This window comes from Neopelma chrysocephalum, unplaced genomic scaffold (assembly GCF_003984885.1).
Source record: "Neopelma chrysocephalum unplaced genomic scaffold, ASM398488v2 Primary Assembly neopelma1_25, whole genome shotgun sequence".
In the NCBI taxonomy this organism is placed as follows: Eukaryota; Metazoa; Chordata; class Aves; order Passeriformes; family Pipridae; genus Neopelma; species Neopelma chrysocephalum.
The window spans coordinates 34396401-34423316 of record NW_020897694.1 but is presented as its reverse complement, the minus strand read 5'-3'; the positions used below and the strand labels follow the sequence as shown (position 1 = coordinate 34423316).

Sequence of the window (26916 nt, the reverse complement as noted above, 5' to 3'; positions counted from 1 at the left end):
CTCCATCACAGCTCATGGCTTGTATCAGAATCATTTTCTGGAACTGCCACTTGCACTGTTACAAAAGCACAGTGTTGAATTTAATGCTGGACTGAACAATGCCCAAGACACAAATCAGTCTGAATCAAGAACTAACTGCTGCAAAAACATGAGGCTTTTAAAAATTCATTTATTTAGTTCAAATTTTGATGCAGATTTTATGTTTGTTTTATGAATTGTCAATCCCAGATGATTCAACCGCACACACTTCTGACAGTTTAAGTTGAACATCTCCACGTACTGAAACCAGTATTTGCACAAAACCCTTTCATAAAGCAACTTTAATGGATAAACCTCAAATCCTACCTATCTGCTGTATGTGGATCAGGTGGTCAGCTTATAATGTTTAGGATGTATAAGCCTGGAGTAGAGCAAAAAGTGATCATGACACTAGAAAGGTGGCTCAAGGCATAACAAAGCAGTACTTGCTGATTAAGTGGGTAGAGCCTTCAGGAGATGTACTGGGAGCAAGCATGGACTGCTGCCCTTGGCAGTGAATTGGGTGTGAATAAATGACAAGTCAAGCTTCTGTGCAAGGTAGTTGAGGAAGTTATATAATAGAAGCAAGAGCAGTCTCTGAATAATTTGAAAGGGTCTGAGGAAATTTTAATCAGAGGGTAGGGCTGTGGTTCCCCAGCCTGTGCAGGAGGGTGACAAGCAGGTTCATGACTGTCTGGGCACCCAGAGCAGTGATGTATAGCTGGAAAACCTTGAGAAACATATTGGTGCATTGTTTTGCTCCTATTTTGACATTTATGTGCCCAGTTCTAGTGCCCTGGTATATGTGGGAGGTATGATTTCTGAGATTAGAGTGCCAACCTGATAGAAGAGTTCTGGCTGTTTGTAAAACATATTCAGAAGAAATTTTAAAATGGTTAAATCACCAAGAAGTTGGTTCACATAAATAAGAGTAAGAAATATGGAACACTGTGATGCTCAATTCACAACTCGCTTCTTCTCAGTCATCAATTTCATCTGGACTACTTCAGCCAGCAATGTCGAGCAGATGTAGAAGTGCTTGCTGAGTTCACTGCAAATATTTGAAACAGTGTACAGGGGGCTGTTGTTGGTAAAAGACCAAACACAGGTATTGCTTTAATTGCCTTGTGGAATCTTTTAATAAATAGCTGCATGCCTTTTGTGGACTGGCCTCACAAATTTAAAGTTTTGTTTTGCCTGATATAACAACTGCTCAACTGCACCAACAGGAATAACTTTTTCTATTTTATTAAAATCAATGTATACAGCTTCAGAAGGCAATTAGTATTTATTTAGCTAAAATGTTTCAAATATTAATTGCAGCTTCAAAATGTTGACAAGCACTAAAGCCCAGCAAGTAACATGCTTTGATGTGTTTGTCTTCTGGCAGCTGAAGAGAGAACTGATTTAAAATGTAAATAATTAGTTTGCTTAATATTTTCTTTCAAAATGTGAAATCTGTTTGGTTTTTTTCCCCTCAAAATTGTGGTTTAAATTACATTTTATTTATATGATTTTACAATGTGTCTCCCAAAAGAAAATGGATTCAACTTGCTTCCTGACATCCTACTGACTTAGTTCTGTGCCTCTAGGTAACTCGCTGTTTAGATTTGGCACATGTTGGCCTCAGTGTGGCACATTTTCCTATTTATCTGTAGGCACACAAGCAATCCTGCTGAGGCCACTTCTCCATTAAGGTCAGCAGGATTACTTAGTTTATTTAAGATTAAATTCATACATTTTTTGAGGATTGCTGCCATAATAAAGATATTTTATTTTTTAGTATGAAGGGAATATTTACACCTTAGGCATTTCAAGGCATTTCATACCTTTAAGGAAATTTTTTTTATTATTTTGCAACAAAATAGACCAATTATTGAGGCCTGATTCCCATCTGGGGTAGATCAGCTTGCAGACATTGGAGGGGCTATGATGGTTGTAGCAGCTGAGGTTCTAGATCTACAGTTTCCCTAAATATATGATGCAGATGTACAACTTTTACATTCACAGTGGCAACTTAACAAATCAATCCGGCAATGCAGGAGCACCTCGGAGTCCCAAAGGAACCCTTTTACACCTCACGTACACAAATAGTCTTTGAAACACTGAAAGCACAACAACTAAACTGAATTTTGTATCACAAAGGCATGATCAGAGAGGAATTTAGGTTCTTTTTGAAAAGAATACTATGACACAGAGCTCTGAGCCAAAGCCCAGTGATGCTCCAGCCCTTTCCGCTGCCAGCACAAGGCAAGTCCCATGAAGGCCTGTGGGACACCAACCCTGCTTGTGGAAAGATGCAGGAGTTAAAAAGCTTGAGAGAGCCTCACCAGGCTGTTGGGGCTGCTGCAGTAACTGATAGAGGGCACACACATGTGACATCCCTGGTAAGCTCCTGCTATGACTGAATTTAACGCCCTGCAAACCTATGAATTCTGCCCACGTCATATTGGATACTGTGTCCTTCTGTGATATCCTGTTTTACAAGCAGATGAAGGTTTCTAACCAGATGGCAACATTTACACATTTCAAAGTGTCATTCAATTTCCCCTCTGACATTAAAAGACACTGAAGTGCCACACAGACAAGTTATTTACAATGGCAATCTTTGCACAGTCTGTGTTAAATACAGCCAGCTAACCTTGCAAAAAATTACCTACAAAGTCATCCCAACAGAGTTCCTATCAAGACTGAGAAGTATGGTAGAGCAAGTAGAGATGTCTGGACCTATCTCACCCAACTAGAGACCTTTGCAAAGGCGGTCTACAGCTGAGCCGAGTCCTGCAGGCTCCCTTCCCAGTGACTGGAGAGTGTGTGTCAACACCCATACCCCAGAGGTTCCTGGCTTGCGTTGGCATCTGCCCACCTACCTTTGTGGAAACCATGTGCCCATCAACTGTCCCATTTTTATCACAATTAATATAAAGCAGAGCAACGTCAAGAGTTTTCAGTCAGTAACAAATTAGTCAATAGGTGTGCCTTCCTCCGCTAAAATCTACACACATAAACCCATGTTCCTCTTTGACTCAAGCGTAAAAGGAAGAAGTTCTGCTTCACATTCATTTTTTTCAACTCAATCATGTGCTAAAAGCTATTCACAGGAGACTGCAATAGCGAGTCCCTTAGTGTCTTTGCCCTGTCTCTAGTCAATTCTAATCCCAAAATGCAGTTTAGCTACATGTGGATGTGTCGTGTTTCATCAGGGTAACACATTTACAGACTGACTGCTCTTATTTACATTGCTTTCATCTCTCCCTTTCATTGGCATTTTACAGTATCATATCATCAATTCAGCCTTTGGGAAAGAGGCCAGTGTATAAATCTTTAGAAAAAAAAGATCCTGAGTGGATTAGCAAGTGACAGATGGTAGGCACCGTGTCTTACCATGCTGAGGCAATCCACATGGGAGGCAGATTGCCAGGCACAGAGCATGCCATGAACAAGTTCTGGCCTTACACAACTGATGGCAAGCAAGGCAAAGGCCATCCAAAACCCTGTGATGAGGAAAAGTGCAGCAGCTACTTCATACACAGTCATGGTGACCAGGTATGCAAAAACGAACCAACTTTCCAAGGCTAAACCCCCCAGGATCCACCGGGCTGGCACAGTGCAGCTGCACACCCACGTACCAGTGGCAGTTTGTGATTCACAACCAACGGCTCAGTCATAAGCTCAGAAAGCAGCTCCCTGCTTTTGGGACTGGAGCTAGCCTGCTTTAGACCAGGCTCAAATACTCTGCATAGCACTGCACCCTTGCAGCTGGTCATTCCCCTTCACCATCCCCAAGGACTCGATTTAACCTGGCTGAAACAACAGCGAAGGTGCCTAACAAAATTCCACCCTGCCAGTCCTCCACCCCAGCAGCAAGCAGGACAGACCTCTTAAGCAACAGCAGCCTACTCATGGTAGTGCTCCAGCACAGATCACAGGTTTCCCACCTCAAATGCTACAGCAGACACAATATACCAGTTCTTTGCCACCAAATCCTCCCTCATAAACAAGCAGCAGCTTTTTGTTTGAAGTTGAACAGCCTGATGCAAGGCTATGCCCAGCCAAATGCTACCTACTCCAAGTGAAGGGCTGACTTACACTTAACACCAGACTGGGAAGTCATTTTGCAATATGGATGCTTATTTATTTATTGTTTTATCATGACACATAAAATACTATGGCTGCAATATCAGAACATGGTGTCATTTATAAAATACCAGTATTATTAATGCATTGGTAAGATACTGTTAACATTTACAGAGAGGTGTATAATAATTCCATAGCTTTGCTTAATGGGTTGCTTCAGTTACAAAACACCCTGGCAAGCACATGATGGATGGAATACAGTAACTCTTTATTATCATGGTTTTCCTCCTTAATTACTGAATGACCTATAACGATATCAATAATTGTTGCTGAATCTAATCCTTTTGAATATGGTAGATAGATCCTTTGCTTTTACAGTATGTGTCAGAATAAAAGAGAAGCATCTGAAAAATAAGGAGATAGCATTTCCTTACAAAATGAGATGAAAAAATAAAACAATATATGGAACTTTCAAGTGTTTCTTTTCATATTTAAAGCTCTTATTTCAATATACTGTATTTAAACATTCTTAAATAATCATTCTGTACCTTTGATCTTCTGTTTCACCTTTGGAAACAAATAGAGTAATCTCACTATAAATGTGTGCAAATAGAAAATATATAAATATATTTATGGCCCATGTCATAAAAAGGTGATCTCGGAATTGTCATTTTTACAGTGATCAGTTGGGGTTGCTTTCATTTTGTCCTGCAAGTCATTTGAGCTCTGTTCTTTTAAGCCTTTGAAGTCCACATGCAGAGAAGAGCCAAGCACACACATACTGTCCTGTGTTTCATTTTGTAAACTGCTTGATGACGCCTGTAAAACAGTCCCAATATGACTGAACAGTGGAGTTGATGTGATCCACTTCAACAAACTGAAGTCTGCTTGGTCAACTGCTGAGCTCCATGGGAATGTTGTTGCCACAGGCAATGACTCCATCTCTGAAGTGCCGCATCTCACTTCATGAAATCCCATGGACCTTTCCAGACCACTTGCTGATGAGGGGAGCTTGTTTTCCCCATACAACACAGCACCCTGGGGAGAGACACCCACAGTCTGATCTGTTTTATGCTCTGCCTTTGTTTGCTCTTGGAAAAGTGACTCACTTGTTTGAGGAGATGTTGGCAAAGGTGTGCTTTGGTTATCAGCCTTATAACAATCACTAGCATTTGAGCCAAGGCTTAGTGAGAAACTGTCTGCAAGGGGTTGTGTCTGACGTATTGTCTCCTTTACATTCAACTTGGTCAGAAGTTGGGTGCGAATCTCTGGGGCCAGTTTACTCAACTGGCGTCCAAGCTGAAGCTGGGTTGGGAATAGTGTTCCCTGAAGGGTTCTGTACAGGAATCTGCAAGAGGAGAATGTGCATGTGAAAAGAAATGAAAGAAGGAAATACCCAATATGTTATTAAGAGAAAATATTCAAGACAAAAGTACTACACAGAAAAATAAGAATGTTCTATGTGTTTTTCTTATGCTTGACACAAGCAAGCTTGCAGATGGAAAGCTCTGAGTGCTATGCTAATATTTTAATAACAAGCAGAGTAATAAATCTATGTCTTTAGCCAATGATCCACCTTCCGATTACACACAGTCTTTCATCCTTCCTGGTGAGGAATCAAAGGCAATGGGGATTGGCCTCCTACATCCACAAACAGCCAAATAGGTTTACAACACACTATCAGAAATTCTGTACTGTGCACTTTATGTGAGGATGGATTGAATCCGGAAGCATCACAGAAAACCTCACAGGGTAGCAAATCTCTGCATGGCCAGGAATTTCGACCAACAGTCTATAATTATTCTGATCCTGTGGTCTATGGCCATGAGCTGTGGTCTTTTCTTGTGGTCAGGAGCACAGAATAGGTTAGACAACCTGACTTAAAATCAGCCGCTGAAAAAAACTGATTTGGCTGGTAAGGCAAAATGAAAGAGAGGGAGTGGAAAAAGAAATGTTTCTCGCCCTCCCAATCACATGCATAAAGTGCCTTTATATATGAGAAAAGATATGAGAGAAGATAACAATACCTGGGCAGCAATGCAACGACTGGTGATATAATGCAAGTGAAATAGAATATAGGGTCTCCCATCAGCCTTTCCATAGTCCAGTAGGGATTGGATGGAGGATGGCAGACTGGGCAGGAAGCATTGTAAACCAGAGCCACAAAGAAAAATAAAATGATACTAAAGATGCAAGATGACCAGTGGAGAAAAGTCTAGACCAAAACAAAGAAAAACCAACAACAAAAGTATAATGAATCTTTATATTCTGAGAAATTTGCTGTGACTCTTAATTAAAACTTAATTTCTGGAGTCAAATCCATGTACAGCAAAGAGTTTAGAACCTTGTATACTTAAAAAATCTTACTATAGATAAAACTCTACAAAGCTATTTGCAGATCACAGTTTAAAACCTTTTTCATGTTTGTTTAAAATGCTTACTAAAAAGAGAATATGCTGAGGGAAAGAAACAACAATCTTCTGTTTTTTAAAGATAGTACTAAGAGAAGAATTATGTACATGCCAGTGAGTTTCTGTGTAGGCTGTGGGTACCTTACCCAAGTTTTGGTTTCAATAGCCAAATGCAGTATGATGGTGAAAAGAGCTATTGTGGTGATGGGAGTTCCCCAGGAGAAGATGTCCACCTCCGAATCATAGTAAGTCTGTAAGAAAGGAGACAGAACTTAGCCTAAGCTGCACTGCCAGTTCTCCTCAAAATGCTTAAAATAGAAAGGCTTAAACCAAACACTTACAAAATAGGGAATGAAGAAGCAAACCAGACTTTGGTACATAGCATCAATCATGTTCATCCAAAACATGTGTGGTTGGTACTCCTGTGCCATTAAAAAAAAAGAAAATCAGATCATAATGAAAATGCTATTTGCCAGGATAGTTATTTTGAGGGGTGTATTTCAATGGGCAGTTTTAAGGGCTTGGGCAAATACCTTCATAACTTCGCCAATCACTTAGCTAACCTGGGGGATGAAGCCTGAAGAGTCTACCTGCAAGTCACTCTGCTCTGGGATAAAAGTCATTTGCCTCTTTTCTTCATTTTTTTTTCCTGGCAGAGGGTGTAAATTGATGCTCAGGCCAGGAAACATTTACAAATGTGCCCAACTTTATGCACTACAGTTAGACGGCTGATTTCAGGAGGAGCTCTGAGAGTTTTAAGAACATGAATAAATGGCTTCTACATCACATACATACAAGCACAGAGTATTTATTCTCAAAAGAGAAAACAGAAAATTCACACATTCTTAAAGAAGAAGATCCAAAATGTCAAGCTTTAGTGGTAATTCATGCATCAATGTATGATATGTTACAAATATGTACATAAAACATACATACATATATCTCTACGCACGTGCAGAAAATTGCTTGCTAAAACCAATATTAAACTAACATTTTGGTTTAAAGAACTATACAATTGCAGAGGTATGGATGGTCATATGAAGTACCCAGACACAAGAAAAAATAGTTTGAAAGTGGCAAAAGTTTTATTTAATTTTGGGATATAGTCTACATCTCAAACCACTAGGTTCATCAGGGCTCCTTCCCTTTATAGAGAATATCACTGCAGCCTAAAAATGGGAATTGAAAAATGCTTGGAAAAAATTATGGTGATATTTGTCTTACTGAACTAACACACAGTTAATTACTGCATCAGGTTGCTCAGAGGGACTATGGAATTACCACTGTTGGAGACATTCAAAACTAGACTAGTTAAAGACCTGAGAAACTTCATCTAGGTTTGAAGCTGTTTTGACCAGGGGTCTGGATCAGATGGCCTCCAGAGCCATTTAAATTATTCTGTAATTCTATAGGCTTTGAATTGGTGATGTTTTTTTCAAAGAGATCCTACCTGAAGCAGGATTTTTAAGTTTTTAAAATGCCTTTTTAGGTAATTATGCAAAGAATACGACCAATAGATTCCAAAAAACCTTAGAATAATCTCTGGGCTTGTCTATGAGAAATAATTGTACTGTGAACCTGGGAGAGTTTTCAGTTTGCCAGCTGAAGATAGACACAACCTCCCAACAAGCTTAAGCCATTATAAGATTTCTATCGCCTTAAAAATATGCAAGAAAGGAAGGTATTAATATTACAGATTTTTAAAGTGCAATGCACTGGAACAGAAGAAATGTAGAAAATGGAAAACAACAGATGAAAAAGACAAAACTTGGACTAACAGACTAAAAATAAGTTACACTAAAATGCTCTTTTCATGTTTCCAGGACAGTGTCTAGCAATGCCACTACATGTGTGGGGTACCAAATGCAGGTGTACACTTAGAGGTAAAAAACACTCACTGTCTCCTCTCAGAAGACACAATGTCAGACACTTTTAAGAAGGCTTTTCCTTGGAAGGAATGTCTCTGTATGGATAGTTTTGCCAAGCAGCAAGATTTCCCACAGTACACTGTACCTGTAATTACCAGAAATGGTTTGGCTTGAATCCCTCCTGGAATTCCTTCTGTTTTCATTGTACAATTCAAGCAGGTGAGGATGACGTGTTTTCAACAGATATTTCAGCTGAATCTGTCATCTGCTGGTGACTACCTCCCTCAGAGACTAAGTCTATCGACCATGCTTACTCCCAAAGCCATCTTTCTCTTCAGACTGTTTGTAAAGGGCTGGGGCCTGAAGTTTTGAGTAAGTACTTTGAGGTTACTCTGCAAAAGCACTAGGCTACAAGGTGCAATCTGTTTTACCTTTATGGTTATTTGTGAGCCTGGGAGGTGTTCAGCTTAGACTGAATTAAAGCATCCAGCCTTCTCTCTTGTCACATATTAAAAATATAGCTGGTTGGGGGTTTTTTGTTCATTTGTTTGGGGGGGGCAGTGTTCGTTCATGTTTTGGTTTTATTTTTTGTTTAGGTGTACTTTTGACATTTTGACTCAGATAAGAAATATCACAAAATAATAATACTGACTTCTCAGACTGTTTTTATCAGTCATCTACCCTTTGGGACCAGGGTTGGTTTTCAGTTGAAACTAAAGATGTTCAGTAAAGAAATTACAATAAGCAAGAAGTTTTTACCTCCATATTCTGTCCACTTTTATAAAGCTGAGGTACAGCAATTAACACTTCAGCTGGCACATCCTTATCCAGAACACCAGTGATCAGTTGTGGAAGAGAAGAGAAGAGTAAATTAAAGAAGATGAGATACCACTGGTCAATCATTGATGAGCCAGAGAACCCACAGTAGAACTGGTACCAGAAGAGAAGGGCCACAAACATCTGAAACAAAATGAATAATGCTGTAAATACAACAAGATAAGGAGGATCATCATCCCATTGTGTTCTGAAAAGATTTCAATTTCAGTTTCTGCAAGGACTTATCTATGAATGCTAAACTTATGAACAATCCTTCTGAGGATACCTAGTCTAACTCCCTGATGTATGGACCTCTTAGCTAAGCTGCAAACATTTGGCATGCCTGCAAGCCTTTGTGCTGCTGGAACCTCAGATTTCAGGCATCAGGGATGACTTCACATAAAATTAACTTTCGGTTCAAGTGAAATGCTGAGGTGCAATTTAACTAACTGTAAAAAGCTCTCCCAACGACCACTGACTTCTAGGTATATGAATACTGATGTCATAGCACTCACATTACTATTATAAGAACAAATATTTCCATAATAATATCCTCTGCTGGCTTGAGATGTTTTGGGAGGCTTTTCTGGTCTACAATAGATAAATGAAAAGCTTTTTAGCAAAGCCAACATGAGACCAGCAGCAGCAAGGAAGGTGAAACTGTAAGGTCTAGAAAAGTTGTCTTAACTATTCTGTCTCTGTACTTTGACATTCAGCAAATTAGCAGTGCTGTAAAGATTTCTCAGTCTCCCTTACTCTTCAGCTCTATAAAGAAATCAGCTGCATACACAGATGCAGGGGGATGGTTCATGTAGTTGGGCTGGAATCACCCAAAAAGAAACAAACCACACAACTGATTTCTTCTACACTCTCTTCAGCATGAAGAATCCTGAGGGTTTTAGGGCTCAGGAGAGGTGCTAACCTCACCTGTTGATGGAGGATTTGAGACCTAGGAAAAGACAGGCAGCTTCCAAGAAAAGGAAATAAACTCCCAGGCTTGGTTCTCCTAAAACTACAATTTTTATTATTCTCTCTGAAGTGATTAACACTAAATGAAAGGCAACCAGAAAAATGTTGGAAACTGTTCCTCAAGGGTATTCCTCATTTTAACCATGAAGAAGGGAAATGACATGACCTCTCCTTTCACTTCCTCCTCTTTTTGCATTCTGTTCTCAAAAAGCTTTCAGCCAGCTGGAGAACGTTAACCCTTCATGAATTTTAGATATACAGAGGAAAATATAGATCTGTTCTATCTGTGTGCCAAAATGTGGTTGAAATTTAAACACAGCAGGAAAAAATTTCTATGGTCTGCTTAGTCAGTGAATGCTGCTGTAAAGAAAGTAAGCCTATCTTGTTAAGTGAAATTGCCACACCGTAAGAGGGTCAGTCCTGCAGTACATAAATATATATATATTTGTGTATATATATATAGTAGACATATGCTCAGGCAATGTTTGCATACTATATTGAAGTGGCTTGTATATCAGCAGCAACATACATCTCACTGTTTGCAAGCCCATACTATAAATTAACCTATTAAAAGTTAAATGGTAGTATTTTTTTAAGGATCATCTCTAGAAATGTTTCTGTAAATACCTTTCAAGAAAAATATCTTCCTCTGGCCCAAACTGAGTTACCAAAGCTTCAGTACAGTTGGCTGGGACATGGCAATTTCATTCCAAAATTGAACGTATTTAGAAAATTATTTCCTTTCCACACCCAAAACCAAATAAAATTCCTTGCGTTATTTCTCAAAAAGAAATTGCAATAAATATGTAAATTTAGATACCTTTCTCTCACTCATTTAAAATAAAAGAAAATGCAGCTAATCCAGGAACTAAGACATTTTCTCTCTAGAGCCTTGCTAAAAGTAACCTCTCTTGGAAACAGTTTGGTTCTGGCAAAAATGGGTAGTTTGATTAAAATACAGTCAGCTGAAAATTTTACTAGCACCTCTAGTATGGGTCTCAGCAGTACTGTTGAAGAAAGCTGTACAAACAAATGAAATTTCAGTAGCCAAGCTTAAATCAGACTTTTTTCCCCTGAAATTTTATTTTGTATTAAACAAATTCAATTTCAGATAAAATGTTCTCTTTTGCTTCTGTGCATTACCCCCCTGAATAAGACAAAACAAATTTAGATAAAGGTTTTAAATAAAAAGTTTCCTTTCTTTCCCTGTCAGATGAGACTGTTTTATGAATGTGGTCCCAGACAGAATCTCTCAGTGAATGAAGAGGATGTCAAAAAATGTTCAGTGCTGTCTTGCAGAGATAATATCTAAAAAGGAAGATGTGCATGCTTGTGCAAGTGAATTTTGTTTACATGAAATCCCTTTTCATCAAGCTCGTATATTTCTAGTCATTCTATGTTTTAGTTTATATTTTACTTGTATTTTTATCATCTCCACCAAACCAAACACCTTTTTGTATAAGTCATCGAAGTTTCCAAATGGCTTTTGCAGCAATGTGGAGTTTAAACTTTGAGTTAAGTAGGTTCTAGTGGAGAACGGAGAACTTCATAGTATGAGCAAATGGCGAAAAACACACTTGAAGAAACAGAAAACTTGCAGAACATTTGCATTGTAGCTATATCTCAAGTCTCTGTGGAGAATCATCCAGAATAGTCTCCTTGCAAAAGGATCAGGTGCTCCTACATTTCCTTTTTTAATAATCTTTCCTTCAGGGCAGGGACTGTGTCAGATATATTCATGTCCATATGCTGGATACCCAATTACAGCTTTAGAGTCAGTAGCAACAAGTATTTCTCAGAAAGTTCTAAAGGGTGTCAAAACAGAGCCAACACAAAGAGATTTCCTCAGCTTTTTCTACCCTTGAGGCAGGAGCGTCTGAAAATGCCTTACTAAAACTGGCATAAGAAATAATACTTGTAATCAAGGACAGTCGTACCAAAGAAAATGGAAGATTTTAAAAAACTGAACAAAAATGTAGATGTATAAAGGGCATCTCTGACTGCTTATTGCTGAATGTCTTCTGTTTTTTACTTCTGGGTTTTTTTAGCTATTTTGATATAAGATGGCTATGTATACACTTCTTGGAAGTTCAGATTTGATACCATCAGTTGGTATCTTGGAAATATCCAGCACTGGGGGTGGGAGTACAGATGTTCGGCATCATTCAGGATCAAGCCTTAAAATTCAGGCCTTTGAACACTGGCACATATTTTACTGCTGTACTTCAGCTGGTGTCTCTCCACTCAGTGTAGCATTACTTGAATCTGCTTGCTACTTCTGACTCAGGCAGCACCTCAGACCGCAAAGTCCCTTCTTTCTTCTGTGTCTGGAAGGACATTTGCATGCAGTTTCTGGTCTGACCACAGAAGGCATTCTAACACGCTTGTTTTAACACAAAGATGCTTTATTAATTCTTTAACACCCTTAGGTACTCCTGTGATGTTCAAAATTTTGAGCAAATTATAGTTTTCTCCTGATAAAAACTGAGGATTAGATTAAAATTGGAAAGCAACTTTTACAAAACTGAAAGCTACCTTTTTTTTCCTGATACTGAGGATAAAATCCAGTCTCCTGCACACAACTCATATATTGCCCTCTAGAGCAAACAGAGGTGTGAGAGCTCTAGTTCTCCTCTTTTTCCTGCTTCTTCATATGCCTTGCTCCCAAGGTGATTTGCAGCTGTTGCAAGTGAGCAAATCTATGTGTCTGTCAGTGACTGCCACCCAGCTGGTGGAGTTCTTAGTTGTCTTGTTAGGCAGTTTTCAATCAATCATCTTTGTACTTCAAGATCAATGCAAAGGGCCTTTGTTGAGGTGAAGGAGTTCAGCTGCCAGTGGCTTAATGCCCAGTACTGGATTCACTCCTGTTTCATACACCAGGGAGGAAATACAGACCCATCGTCTGTTCTTTACCATGGTGTGCTTCCTTGCTAATGCACTCTTTTGCTTAGTTGGGTGTAAGATAAATCAGGAAAACAACTTCCCAGTTTCTGCATCTGAGACATAGAAAAGACTCAAATTATCTCATCACTAGGGAATATGTACAGCGATTCATAAGCAATGATGAGATATGGTCAGAAAGAGAAAACACACTCAACCGCTACTTTGGACCAATGCTGGTGGCTTTGGCATTACAGACTCCTATATCTAGCCAACTAAATTCTGCAAAACTACTTTATTAAGAAACTTCTCTGAAGCAGTGCTTGTTATTTCTGTTACCTAATTTGCACATTCAGCAGCACACTGTAGCTGTTATGGAGTGGGTCCCGTATTTCTGCAAATGGCAGCCAGCTGTCTTTCAACTCTGCAAATTTCTTTGCAGCTTATTTATAAACCATTTGAAGGCTGACCTAATGCTCACTTAGCACAAAATAAACCCTGGAAACGTGGTGCCACAAAGGTTCCAAGTCAAACACTTACTGCATTTTTGTAGAAGAAATACAGCACCATGTTGGCGAGTCGAGAATAACACCAGTGGCCATGAACAAGCAAAAGCTTCTCCAAATGCCTGAACCTTGGGATTGCAAAGTCACTTGCCATCACCGCCTTAAATGAAAGAAAAGTTGGAATCCTTATTGTAAAGCATTACTTTCAACAACAACAATGAATTTACTCATCTTCTCGACTCATACAGTCAACAGAAACTGTACTCATGAGGAATGAAATCCATTACAGCGCACATGAAATGCAGCTATTGCTCCTTTGATTTGAAATACCCGTGAGCGAACCCAGCAGCTTGGCAGAACACGCGATGCGACCTGGTCGTCGCCCAAAGGAGATTACAATCTACATTCCAGATGGTAAAAAGCAACAGCAAAAGGCGAGAGGTGGGAGAAAGGCTGGCAATGGCAATTGCCTGAGCATGAAGACTCAGGTCTATGTGTGAACATCTTGGTGGCTGTAACATCTTTCTCTGTGAAAACTACAGTATACTTACAGGGCAAAAGGAATTTCCAAAGAATTAAATAGAAAAGTACGATTAAGTGGTTGCATCATAATTACTCGACATTAAAAGACAAAACAATAAAAAGATTAGTTTTAATTACATTTGCTATGCTGGTTTATGAAGTTTACTGGGTTGTCCTGAGATATCAGGATTTTGAGGGATTTTTAAAATTGCACGTTTTCTATAACTGTATATGAAAAAAATTACACTAGATGAGACTACCAGGGGACTGTGCAGACTGTCAGATCACACTGACAAAATGAATCACCCAGTTTCTCTCTAATTCTGACTAAATTTCAAGGTACTGTACATCTAGATGAGACCTTCTTGTGTTATCACAGCTATTTCATGATTTTCCTTAGCCCTAGATGATGATGATGACGAGGATCACACTAGGATTTCATTTAATACTGTTTTACATTTAATTTCCTATTTTGGTATCACCTTTCTTCTCACAGTTTGGCAAAAACATGAGGAAAGGTGAAAACATCCAAAGGGGCAATATCTTCCTCACACTCTGCTGGGTATATTTTGACTGTATTTTTAAATGAGACATCTTTCCTTTTAAGTTTTCCTAATTCCCTTTCTTGGTAAATCATCATAAGGGCTCTGTTTTCCCAAGTAAGTGCTTGTATAAGCTATTAAAATAAACTTTAAAACAGTATGCAAGAGAAGGCATAAGAATGCATTGCAATCTAAGCAGTAGATGTATATAAGCACTGAGACATTTTTTAATATGTTGACACATTCTAGGATTTCTCAGGTACTGAGACACACTTGTTAGAACCACCCAGTACAGAAGTCTGATTTGTCTTGCAGACATACAGCTATCTTGCAGTCTGAGGAGAACAGAGCTATGCTATGTCTGCTTCCTTGTCCTCCACACCATCTCAGCCTATTCCAATGTCAAAACAAACCCGTTAGCTTCGTTTGTGCTTCTAACATAGTACTTCACAGCACACTGTGAGAAGTGTCAGGATCTTTCTTTTTTTATTCCATTTTTATTACAGTGAGGAACACAGTAAGGAAGATAGTGTTATCCAATTACATTTGCATGTTTACTTAGTCTCAAAATATCCTCTTGATTTTCACATTTTATTTTTTTCTACCAGCTTTTTCACAGGAAAAAGTGAATCATGCTCCACATGCTTCCATAGAATGTGGAAGGAAAATGAATCAGACAGTATTACTGTTTTGGACATCTCAATGCTCAACGCCTTCTGAGTACCTGCATGTGTACGAATCTGACAGTTGTTTATAGTAGAGAGTTCTGCATGATTCCTTAGAACCTGGCAGAAAAGGAAGGGATCTATAAACATTTTCCACTCTGTTGAACTTTCATTTAGAAAAAACAGATAGTTTAATGAGTTAATGAGAAAATAGCTTTCAGACCTGAATAACTGCAAAAGCCGGGGGCATTTGAGGACTGGTTGTTGTAAGTGCATGAGCTCAACTGAAAGTGGCATAAAGGGGAAAGGAGTCAAAAAAATGATACAAGCACTATATGTTTGCATTAGCAAAAAAAGCGATCTGAATACATAGATGGCAAGAGCTGGTAAGTTCGTAAGAGATGATAAGACCAAGCAGTTTGGGGAAGACTTTTTTTAACTGATAGGCTTGGCAAGGACCCCACAAAACCAGTCTTCTTTGGGCTTTCTGGAATTTGTGCTGCCTGGAGAGTGATACTACAGAAGTCATGCAGAACTCTCAGAGCCTGATGAAGGCTGGGGAACAACAAATACACTTGGCATCAGCTTAGTCCAAGAATTCCTCTTCTCCTGCTCTCTCCAGCCACCAAAGTCAGACTCACAAGGTCTATGGCTGGGATGCCATATGCACAATGAGTATCTGAACATTTTTACAGTAGGGTTCTTTTGAGTCTAATTTACAGCTGCTAACATGTTTGGAGAACCATTCTTAACACATTACAGCCCTGAAAACTGTCTGTTTGAAGTGCACTGATGGCCTTTTATGGTCCCTGGAGATTACTTTGACTGAACTCACTGGATGATTAGAAGAAGGAAAACAAGTGTAACAGCTCTGCTGGGTCAGGCTGAACCCTGTCTTCCCTAGTATTCAGGCTTCAAGAACGGCCAAGAGAGGATTCAAGGATTCATACACACTGAAAGAGTGCATGAATAAATAAGAAAAATCTCTACTGACTTTTCTCCAGTGTACTGTCCTAGCTTCTGGTGATCTGTATGCCAGAAAATGCATAAGTTGACACCCAAGTTCACAGCTCACTTAAATTTTTGTTTCATAAGTTTGTGTGTTGATCCAAATAAATAAATTATAGCATTAACGCAGTCCTATGGAATAAAATTCCATAGCCAACGTGTGTACCGTGTGAAGGAGGCCTCTCTTCTCTTTTGAGCAAAACATCCAGCCAACATTGCAAAAAATGCAATGTGGGTCAGAGAACCACCCACTGGTAACTAAGTTAAGGAGCATGCTCATCTGCTCAGGTCCTCAGGATGGAAACACTTCCCACTTTTTCTGAAGAGCTCTTTGACATATACTCAGCTACTCTATTTTCTCATGCAATCAGTCTGCCCAAATACAGAGTAGGTTGTGGAAATGAGGTATCTTCCTCATTCTCTCTGTCTTACTGCCATGTCTGGTACTAATGTGGCAACTGAACTGCACTAGCAGTAGAGGAGGCGGAGGTAATAGATAATACATTCCATATATACATATCCTCTCTTCTGGGGATGAGAGAAGTGCCTCTTATTCAGTGGTAAATACATTAATCAGGGGCAGAATGCATCCAGAAGACTACAAGGCAAGTCCCCTTATCCTGCTGTTCCCTGTGATAGGAAACGTAGAGAAAACCAACTTTGGTATAATGTGTAGGGAGCAGTGGTTGTGCAAAGGGCTGCAATTTCCTCCTTCTTCACTGCTTTGCTGTCTGAATAGGCTGAGTGAGTGAGATGTGTGGGTGGCTGGGCTAAAGGCCACCACCACACATGCAAATAAGCTGCATGAGTTGTATTGTCGTGTGCAGCCACTTCACAGAAGAAGTATACCCAAGCAATACAGGAGAGAGGAGAATAAAAGCCAGAACAAGATGAATCTTTATTTCCTAAATAATGCATAGCTGAGCTTTTTTCCTCCTTTAAACCAGTATTTAGCTAATTATTTCTTTAATCATATTGCTTAGAGGGATCTGGTAAGTTGAATTTTCTGAGATAGTGTGTTCAAACTCACCACAGATCTGAGAACAAGCACAAGCTCAAACCCAAGCTGAAAGTACCCTTATGAAACACAACTGGCACTCCTCAGCACAACTTGCTCCTTTTCCTTTATTTGTGCTGACTATCCCAGAGGCAGCTTGATCAATCTGACCTGTGGGAAGTGCCTGTTTCACCGCTTCATATGAGTGCCTTCCACTGAATAAGCAACATTACCTGCATGCCTTCTTGGCCAGAGATCCCCACACCAACATCTGCCACTTGAATCATGCTGACATCATTAGCACCATCACCTAAAAATGACAAAATACAGTTTCATTGTCACTAGTAGACCAGGAACAGTTAGCAGCAACAAAGCAAAGGAAAAACAGTTGTTACTGAGTTGTTAGTCATGGTTGAATAGAGTAAGGGGGGTGTGTACTAAGTGTTGGGTGGGTATATTAAGGGAGATGTGGGGTAGAAAAGGATATATCTTTGGAATATAAGGTTCAAAGGGCAAAGTTTCCAAGACATTGTGATCTTTGTAGACCTTTTTATCATAGAAAAGTAAAAATAAACCAAATTTGTCTCTTTTTAGTAATGCCTAAAGTTCAAGTATTGGGCCTGAACTGCACCAATAGTAAAACAGTGGAAGGGTGAGAATGAGCTTCTCAATACTTCTGCTTCCTGGTTAACTGTCTGCCTGCAATCAGGTATGACTAAGAATTATATGTGCAAGAAGGCCTAAAACCAATGAGGATGTCTACACAGTACAAATAAATAAAAAAAAAATAAAAGTAGATGAATGAAAGAAAAAGTCAAGAGACTAGGGTTTACAGTCCAAGATCTACCATTAAATCTACCTTAACTGGTAGATTTAATTGGAATGGTTGCACAGTTACCACTCCTTGCTCTGCTTCCAATCATGATACCACAAATGATAGATGCCATAGAAAGGATACCAGAATGAGACATGTATCTATTCTGAACCTCTTAAATTTACAGCTGATGTACTACTGGAAAATGAGACCCTATTAGCTGATGACAAGACACTTGATTTTAAACTTCAGTGGCTGAGGTGTACATCACTTCTCCCACAGTTTCCCTGTTGTTGGCACACATAAGAGCTGTATCCGATCGCCTGACAAAGCTGATGTCTTTGTGACTGCGTGACATAGCCCCGACTCATGTTGGTTAAAAGGAAAGATGCATACAGCTAGGCTTTTAGGCCAGAACAGGAGCTTCTGCTCAATTCCTAGGCTCAAGATGCTCAGAAAGAATGAAAATACCAGCTGCCCAGTCTTCACTAGTGTTTTTAAGCATTCTGGATAATTCAAGTAAACGAGCCAGACGTTTTTTACAACATATGCAAATGGTTATGTCCACAGTCAGTCAGCCACAGATATAAATTCAGTAGGAGGAAGGCATAATTGAGCTAGATATAATACATTAAGCATGAGGATTATGATAATCAGCACATGTTTGGTGATGAGGGTGTGACACGAGTCTGGCAATTATTATATGTACCTAGGGTTACTCATCGGCTGGTCCAACCCACATGTGTTCCTGCTATGATTAACCAATACAGGTAGATGAAAGCAAGTGTGTTTGTGACAAAATATGCTGCAATCATATTTTCTAATGCAACAAGAGCCTAAATTTCAGATAGGGAAAGAAGAGCTGGTTGACTTTTCTCGTGTAAAAATCATGGAAACATGGAAGACCCTGTCAAATTTAAGACAGGCTGACTGCCCCTTCGCCAATTGAGTGATTAGCTGGGAAGAAGGGTAGGTGTTGGCATGATGTCAGTCGTAAATCCACTCTCTGTACTAACAAGGCCTGTGCTGTATGGCTGATTCGTGATGAAAAACACAGAACCTTGAGTTTAAGCATGATTGGACAAAACAGTACTGAGCATAGCATTTTTTCTGTGCAACACAGTGATTGCAAAATGGTGCTTTGCACAGCATCAGCTAACCCAGTTCTTCACAGCTGTGTTCAGACATGTCAAAATCTCATAGCCTACCTGGGTTCTGATTACCTAACTTCTGTAGGATGAAATCCCAAATACTACTTCAGAGTTCTGTCTTGGTTTTCATTAAATAAGTTAGAATAAATATGTTAGAGCTGTCTAACATGTTTTCAGACAAAACTGGAAGGCTGTTTCAGTTGTGAGGAAGCTGGAAGGGTCCTACTGCAAGTCAAAAAAATCAAAACTCTCAAGACAGGCTAGTTTAAACTGAGGTATTTACCTATTGCCAAGGTCATTGCTTTGAGTTTGTCTCTGACTAGTTTCACTACCATGCTCTTTTGGAGTGGGGTAGAGCGACAACACAGTACTGAACGGCATCGCTTGGCTAGTGCAAGAAATTTATCTTCTAGCGTAGGTTCCAGGGCATAAGCGAGAGTCCTTCCATCAATCACTAGGCCCAAGCTGGAAAGCACAGAGGCAGAGGGTGGATAGAGAGGGGTGAACCCAACAGTCATGTTTCCAGTAGCTTCGTCTATTGTGTTGTGTGAAAATTTAGACTCTACGCATTGCAGACACTGTTCCAGCAAGACAGCACATGTCTCCTGAAAAAAAATTCAAAATAAATATGCTTGAGAGAAAGGAACATGTATTCAAAGGCTTCTGTTTGCTGCATGATTAGGCATAATGAATATGGGGAATGTGTTCTATTTGCTGTGCTGTTAAAGTTTTAATTTCTAATAATTTTCTTTTCTATTTGCTCCAAACACAATTCTTGCAGAAGTTATGACAACAATAAGGAGTAGAAAGGCTTAAAATCTAATTCTTCTTTAACATGCAGTATTGTATGCTAAACTTATTTCTTTTAGCTCCTTCTCAGAATAACAGCGCTGGGAAATGATATATAATTGGTACTAAGTTAAGTATGGTGATGAACACCATTATGTATACGCCCACAACTCAGATCAAAGTGTTATGCATTGTTAAAGGCCAATTAAAGGTTATTTAAGCTTAATTCTCTCTCCTAGCCATACTTAACTAAAAGATGTTATTGAGAATATATGAACATTTAAAAGAAATGCTACTGGTCTTACAGCAAAGTATGACTAAAAAGAAAAAAACATGGAAAATTAATTTACCAGTTCAGTTGATAACTCAAGAACGGAAAATGCTGTTATCTTTTCTTCCTTTTTGAAAGAAACTGGAGCTGGACACTGATGGCCTACCTCTCCTCTGCTGATCTGTAGTCCAATTTTATCACCTCATTTAAGGACTATAGCACTATCAGTCTGGTTCCTTGTATGTTAGACTGTATCAGTAACCAATTTGTGACTGTCTGCTTGCAACAAGTTGAGCACAGAAAGATCAGTAATTCAGAAGGATTAGAAAAAGTATATTAGGAAGCAAGGCATTACTGTAGATGTGGTTTTCTGCCTCTCAGTGTTAGCATCGAGATTTAAGTATTGCTTCTATCTCCAGAGAAAAAGCCACCTGAGAAAACATGAATGACTGAGTTATCTAAATACTACATATCAGTGGCAAAAAATAAAGCACAAATTCTCAAGAGGTTATCAACTGCTTTTTTCCTCAACATATGTTTAATAACAGGCCTTTTAGACCCATTAGTGCCAATAAACAAAACTAGAAATGTTTTGAGAATGCATACCAAAGACAGGCATTTATGCTGCTATGGCATATTTTCACTCATGGTGGAGTTCACTATAAAAAGTTACATATCTTCAGTAAATTTATGATACATGAGACTATGATTTAGAAGCATGATTCACTGAAAAGTATTCAAAGATGTGTCCTACCTGAAAATTACGGACGAAGCAGGAAAAGAAGAAAAAAAAGAGGGAAAGGAAAAAAAGCCATCAAATTTTTAGTTGTACAAGTTGAAAATAAGGCAAAATTAATTCACTGGTAAACTTGTATATTGGATCTGCTTACTGGTGATTCAGCATTCAAAGTGATGATTTCTTCATCATGATCTAGTAGCTTGCAGGCATATGCAATATTAACAGCTGTTTCTTGCTTGTCTCCAGTAAGAACCCAAATCTGCAACCCAGCTTTGCGCAAGTTTGCGATGGTTTCTGGAACACCATCCTGTAAACGGTCTTCAATGCCAGTGGCACCTAAGCATATAAAGAAAGTGAAATATTCTCTATTAAATGAACACTTAGGGTTCCCCAGTTCCCCTGAAATTGTAAGCTTGAATTTAAAAAAATAAATCAAAACCAAAACAACCAGCAGTCATTTTTATTGGGAAACAGCTAAATTACCAATAGTTGCAAGATTTGGGCAGCTTTTGGGGGCTATGGAGAAACAGGAGAGGAAAGTAGCAGGGGTAAACTCTTGCATCAAGAGTCAGCAAATCTAGAATTCAAAACTTCAAAAGCAACCTGATGCCACTTCTAGTCCCAGAGGTTCACGAGGCTTATTGTCTCTATGCTCTATGCTGTCTCCATCATTTCTTCTGGAAGTTGCTAGAGAAGGCACTGGATCTCAGAGATATTTCAGTTCTTAAGGGTCCTTAAGACCCTTTTCTCGGCGAGAAGAGGCTGCATCACTAGAGATTTCTCCCTTTTGAAGGGGAATGACAGCAGGACTGCACTTTGGCAGCAGCATATTAGGCTGCAGACATAAACCTTTTCCTGCCTTGTTGCTCTTTGCTCTTGCAGAAAGACGCTGGTGGCCAAATGAGATATAGCAGAAAATAAACCATAAATCTGTTAGCCATGATGAGAAAGTAAAATGTGTCTTTTTCATGCTTTCACTGTATCTTTTCACCTGTTTATAAGAGATTGGGTCTCTTTTTTATGCTTACATAAATCAATTGACAGAGACAAGATTTTCATATATATGAAAAGCAGCAAAAAGCCACTCAGGACTAAGCTCAGTGTAACCACTGATATATCAGTGCTCCACTGAGTGTCAGAGAGATTTCAATGTGAGGAAATGCAAGCCTAGCTACTAGAGAGTGAGGAGGTGACAGACATGCAAACTACCTGGAACAAGAGGAAAAACAAAATAAACTTTTCTCAGCTCTTTATTATTCCTATGGTTGTTCCTTGAAAAAAAAAACTAATTAGCAGTAGAAGTCCACCAGTCATTAATGTGAAAGCACATTCTTAGGGCAATGTTGGGAAAGCTGTTATTATCCAAACAAAGGAAAATATATTCCTTTTCCAGACTCACTTTTTATTCCCACAACCTAATCATAACTAATCATTGCAAGATGCAAACCACAGTATGAGGTTTTTGGGCAATGACTGAGATGATAGTTTACTACTGGCTCACTTGTTTTTCTGGCAGCTCAATTTCACTTTTTTTTTTCATCCTATAGTGCAGCCAGAGCCAACAGGTACAACCATGGTGCAATCTTTCTCACAGAATCATAGAATCATAGAATCAGCTGCGTTGGAAGGGACCTCCAAGATCATCAGGAACAACCCTTGATCCAACACCACTGTGGTTGCTTGACCATGGCACTAAGTGCCACATCCAGTCTTATCTTAAAAACCTCCGGGGATGGAGAATCCACCACTTCCCTGGGCAGCCCATTCCAATGCCTGAAAGCCCATTCCAATGCCTGATTGGCATTGATTACTGTGGTCCAAATTAGGCAACTCATGCCCCCCTTTAAGTCAGGAGAGAGAACCAGACACTTCAAGGCATGATTCATCTAATCCTAAAGTGGATATCTAAGACAGATCAAATGAACTGCACTTTCTTGTTTTGTCTTTCCATTGGCTGTATGTTGAGCCTTAGAGATCTGTAGTAGATAGATCAAAAGTTGGGTGAGGTGGATCTGTCTCCCAGAGACAGGCATGCTGGCAATTAGTGAGGATTGTTTTCTTTGACAGTGTTGTGGCTGTCCCAGTTTCTTCGCCAGAGAAAGCAGTTGATGCATGGAGTAATAGTGAATACACATACATTTTAGAATCTTTCAATATGTCAGCTCAGAAAAGTATGAGCAATACTTTTTATATATACTGATTTTAACTGCAAACCCTTGCCACAGAACACACAGGCCCTGAGTGCATATGCTGAGAATGATGCGTATGAGAGTTGATGCCTCTCACAAATGCAGTTTATGAGCCTTGCTTTGTGCATGTCTCTGGTGTCCCTAGAGTCATGGAAGCCTCTGACATGTTGAAGTGGCACTAAGCTAATGAAATTCTGTAGACGGTTTGGGCCAAGTCCTCCTCTTGTTTAGAGCAGCAGTTCCCATTTATGATATTATGTCAAATTCATCCCTGGTATACTCCACTCATTTCACTAGTGATAAAATGATGGCAGGAGCAAGGAAAACAGGGTATGTCTGCTATGTTAATTATATCCCATTCCTTTGTGATGCTTCACATGACAGCCATGATAAAGTCCTAAAGAAGCCAATTTCTGTACTGTCAGAAGCAATTTAAGGGAAAGAACAGATTTCATAGCCAAGCTTCCAGAAATTTTATCACATTTTAATTTCATGTCCAGCTCTCATTTCATTACCTAAGAGATGCAGATTCTTCTCTATCCGCAGTGCAGACTGAAACAGAAGCTCTTCGCGATTTTCAATAGAGGATTCTGCTTCTAAATGAGTTTTTAACCAACAGGCATACTCTTCTTTGCTGAGAACCTATTAAAGAGTATGTGAGGGCACAGTCAATGTGATGCAGAGGCATTCATACTTTACTGAATAAAATGAAAAAGAAGTTATGAATCAAGAACAATAAATTAATAAGTGCCTTCAGTAATCTTTGTCAAGACTCTCCTTAAAAGTAAACTAAAAGGTTTCATTTACTTACTCTTTTTGCAATACAGAGAGTCCGCAGCCCATCTACAGCATACAGATTAAGGTAATTCTGGGTTTTGCTTCGGATTTTTTTTTGATGTTTGCCCTGAGGGTCATCTAGATAAGAATAAAAAAATAAATTACTGATTGAAAAATAACAGCAGATGAATGGTCTCAGAGAATAAAAACTTGTATACAGTACTCGTTGTACCAGCACTTTATGACTGATACTTTTAAAGAGCTGTTGATGTTTCCTGGGAAACTCAAGTAAAACATTCCATTTGAAAAAAAAATCCTTTAGTTCTATCTTTTCTGTCTTCCCTCTTCAAAAAAGTCACTGTGAATGTATGTGAGAAAGACCTTCTTTTTATTACTCCTTGAGTATTTCTTTGGCTTGAATATTTTAAGAAATCATGATAATGTTCACAGCAAACAATAATGTTAGAAATAGAAGTATGATTTCATATACACTACTAGCAAACACTTTTCCACAGCTCATAATGTGCAGAAAAATGACAGTTAAAAATAGCACTTAGTTTTCCACCAAGGTTAATATCTCAAAAGAAGAGGAAACAGTGCTCTGTTTTGTATATCTAAGTGCATGAAGGTCCTTCTGTCCATTAGTGCTGTACTGATACTACCTATCAGCCTGAATCAATGCAAGAAGTTCTGGGTATGACTGTGATTTTTAGAAGAGAATTTACATGCAGAGAGCTCAGAGATAGTTTCTACCTTGGATACATCAGCACAACTTCCACTTCCCTTTACTCTTCATTTAAAGTTATTTGTAAGAACTCAAAACCAGGACTGAGCATCTGTTTATTTTCTCTCTTTAGCTGGGACTGGTTCAATGTGCTTCAGCACAAACACATATGTGTATTGATTTTGTAGAAGGAAGGAAACTGGGAGCTTGGAATTCCAATATTCTAGTTTTTGTTCCATTTATATCAGCCATGCATCAGAACATTTCACTCACTGTATAGCTATTTTCTCACCTTTAAGGACTATCCTATCCTCTCAAGGCCTGTAAAGCTGGGAGTGTACATACTAGTTGTTCCTAAGGGACTCTGTGAAGATTGTGTTATTTTCTGCATACCTTCATGTCAGTTCCATCTCTGATTAAGGTCATGTGGTGAATACTGAAAGGAATATTCTCATGGGTCTGTCAATCTATCTATTAATGCTACCTATGCTATCACTGTTAATTTTCTCAAAGGGACAATATAGATATGCTATTACAGAAGAACCTCCCTACAAATATTATTTGCAATTGGAAAGCCTTTTCTTACACTATAGCTTGCAGCTCCAACACACACCACCAGCTTACTTTCAGAAGCTATTAAAACAGCTCACAACTAGATTCAGCTGCAACAGAAAGTGGAATATGCATATACAGAACTAGCAGCCTAACACAGTTTCATTTAGCTTCTTTTCTGTTTGTGCACGATAATCTTTTTGGCATATGTGACTTTGCTGTGTAATACAAGAAACTTTTTTTTCTGGGAGAAGTACTGCAGCAAACCTTCTTCAAGACTTCCTGTATTAGTGAGTTATCTTTTTTAACTTTAGAACAATAAAGCAGGCAAGCATTCTTCTTAATTTATTGTGATACCTTACCATTCTAGAGAAAAATGCCATATTTTTTGCACATCCCATATGGGAGTGGCTTATTTCAGTGGCTCACTGATTCCAAATGATGAAAACTTCAATAGGTCCTTAAACACATCAGAAGTTGTTTCTTTCCCTTTACGGTTACATGGTGTTAATCACTTCAGATCCATCTGAATACCATGGGTGCTAATGCATGCATTGATCATAATGTCAAATGCTTATACCTCCTTCAATGAACAAAGACAGTAATTCTCTACAAGTAGAGATGTGTACACCATTTTCTGTGCAAATTCTCAATTCCAGTGTGGAAGGCTGCATCTCCCTCCTTCACCAGCATACCAATGACAGCTAAACCCCCTTCTAGCTGCTCGTGTGCCCCATCAGTCCTACTCTGAGATTTATCTTGTGCTCTGAAGTTAGAAGTTAGGGGGGAAGGAATCTCTTGCAGACAAAACCCAGCTGTGGAGATCCTTTTTATCTGGGATGCAGTGTTTGTACTGAGCAGTGTGACCACATGCACCATGTCAGTGAAAAACAGCAAGTAAATCTTCTCCAGAAAAATGATGGAGCACTGGTGGCCTTCTGCTTGCTTCATTTCCTTCCATAATCTCAAGCTGCAGAAAGCCAGCCCAGTCATTGTTTTCTCAATGACTTATGTTCACAGTTCCTGTGCGAGCTGGGTATTGACTCAAACAGTAACTTTCTTATTTATGAACACAGTGTCTGTTGAGATAAAGTAAAAATAATACACTCTTGGGAATCATTTCAAGGCTTTTGGAAATATTTGTATGCTATCAGAATACATCAGGTTCACAGTCTTAACTAGATATACAGGCAGAGCAAATGGAGTCAATTCATAAACATTCTAAGTTCTGAAGTTCATAGTGATTTACACTTTTCTGTAAGACACAAAGCTAAAACATAATGAAGCTAAAACATAATACTTCTGATTTTGGGCTCTTCCTCATGTCATATTTTAATATACTCTTCCTCCCAAACAGGGACTTCTGTGTCTGACAGGACCCAGTCATGCTATGTGGTGTTTGAGCTGGGAGATTTATGGAAACAGTGTTGTCTCGGTCCTTTAGTCTAAGAGCACAAATACTCCAAAGTCTGAAGATACAGGCTTGGCTGGTGTAGAGTTCACATGTCCCTGAAGCACTAAGAGCAAAGGGCAAGCTGTGGGATTGTCATGTCTGTTCACTTATTGGTCATTATCTTGAAATGATAAATGCCTGAATTCTCGTAGCATTACATCTCCTCTCACACTCATGT

General features: G+C 39.1%; 1 protein-coding gene across 2 annotated transcripts in view; it reads right to left on the bottom strand.

Moving 5' to 3' along the window:
- Positions 1–4131: 4131 nt before the first annotated feature.
- Positions 4132–26916, bottom strand: part of ATP10A (ATPase phospholipid transporting 10A (putative)) — a 115400-nt gene continuing 92615 nt past the window's right edge. The window contains exons 11-21 of one of the 2 annotated variants that reach the window (XM_027674848.1): positions 24044–24147; positions 23748–23874; positions 21195–21379; positions 19528–19849; positions 17513–17589; positions 13580–13705; positions 9134–9334; positions 6848–6928; positions 6653–6757; positions 6123–6310; positions 4132–5443 (exon numbers count right to left, since the gene is read on the bottom strand). In XM_027674848.1, the coding sequence (XP_027530649.1) occupies positions 4738–5443; positions 6123–6310; positions 6653–6757; positions 6848–6928; positions 9134–9334; positions 13580–13705; positions 17513–17589; positions 19528–19849; positions 21195–21379; positions 23748–23874; positions 24044–24147 (2222 nt within the window). In that variant the 3' untranslated portion in view covers positions 4132–4737. Of the gene's footprint in view, positions 5444–6122; positions 6311–6652; positions 6758–6847; positions 6929–8394; positions 8520–9133; positions 9335–13579; positions 13706–17512; positions 17590–19527; positions 19850–21194; positions 21380–23747; positions 23875–24043; positions 24148–26916 lie in introns of those variants that run through there. The other variant, XM_027674850.1, reaches the window with a different exon arrangement.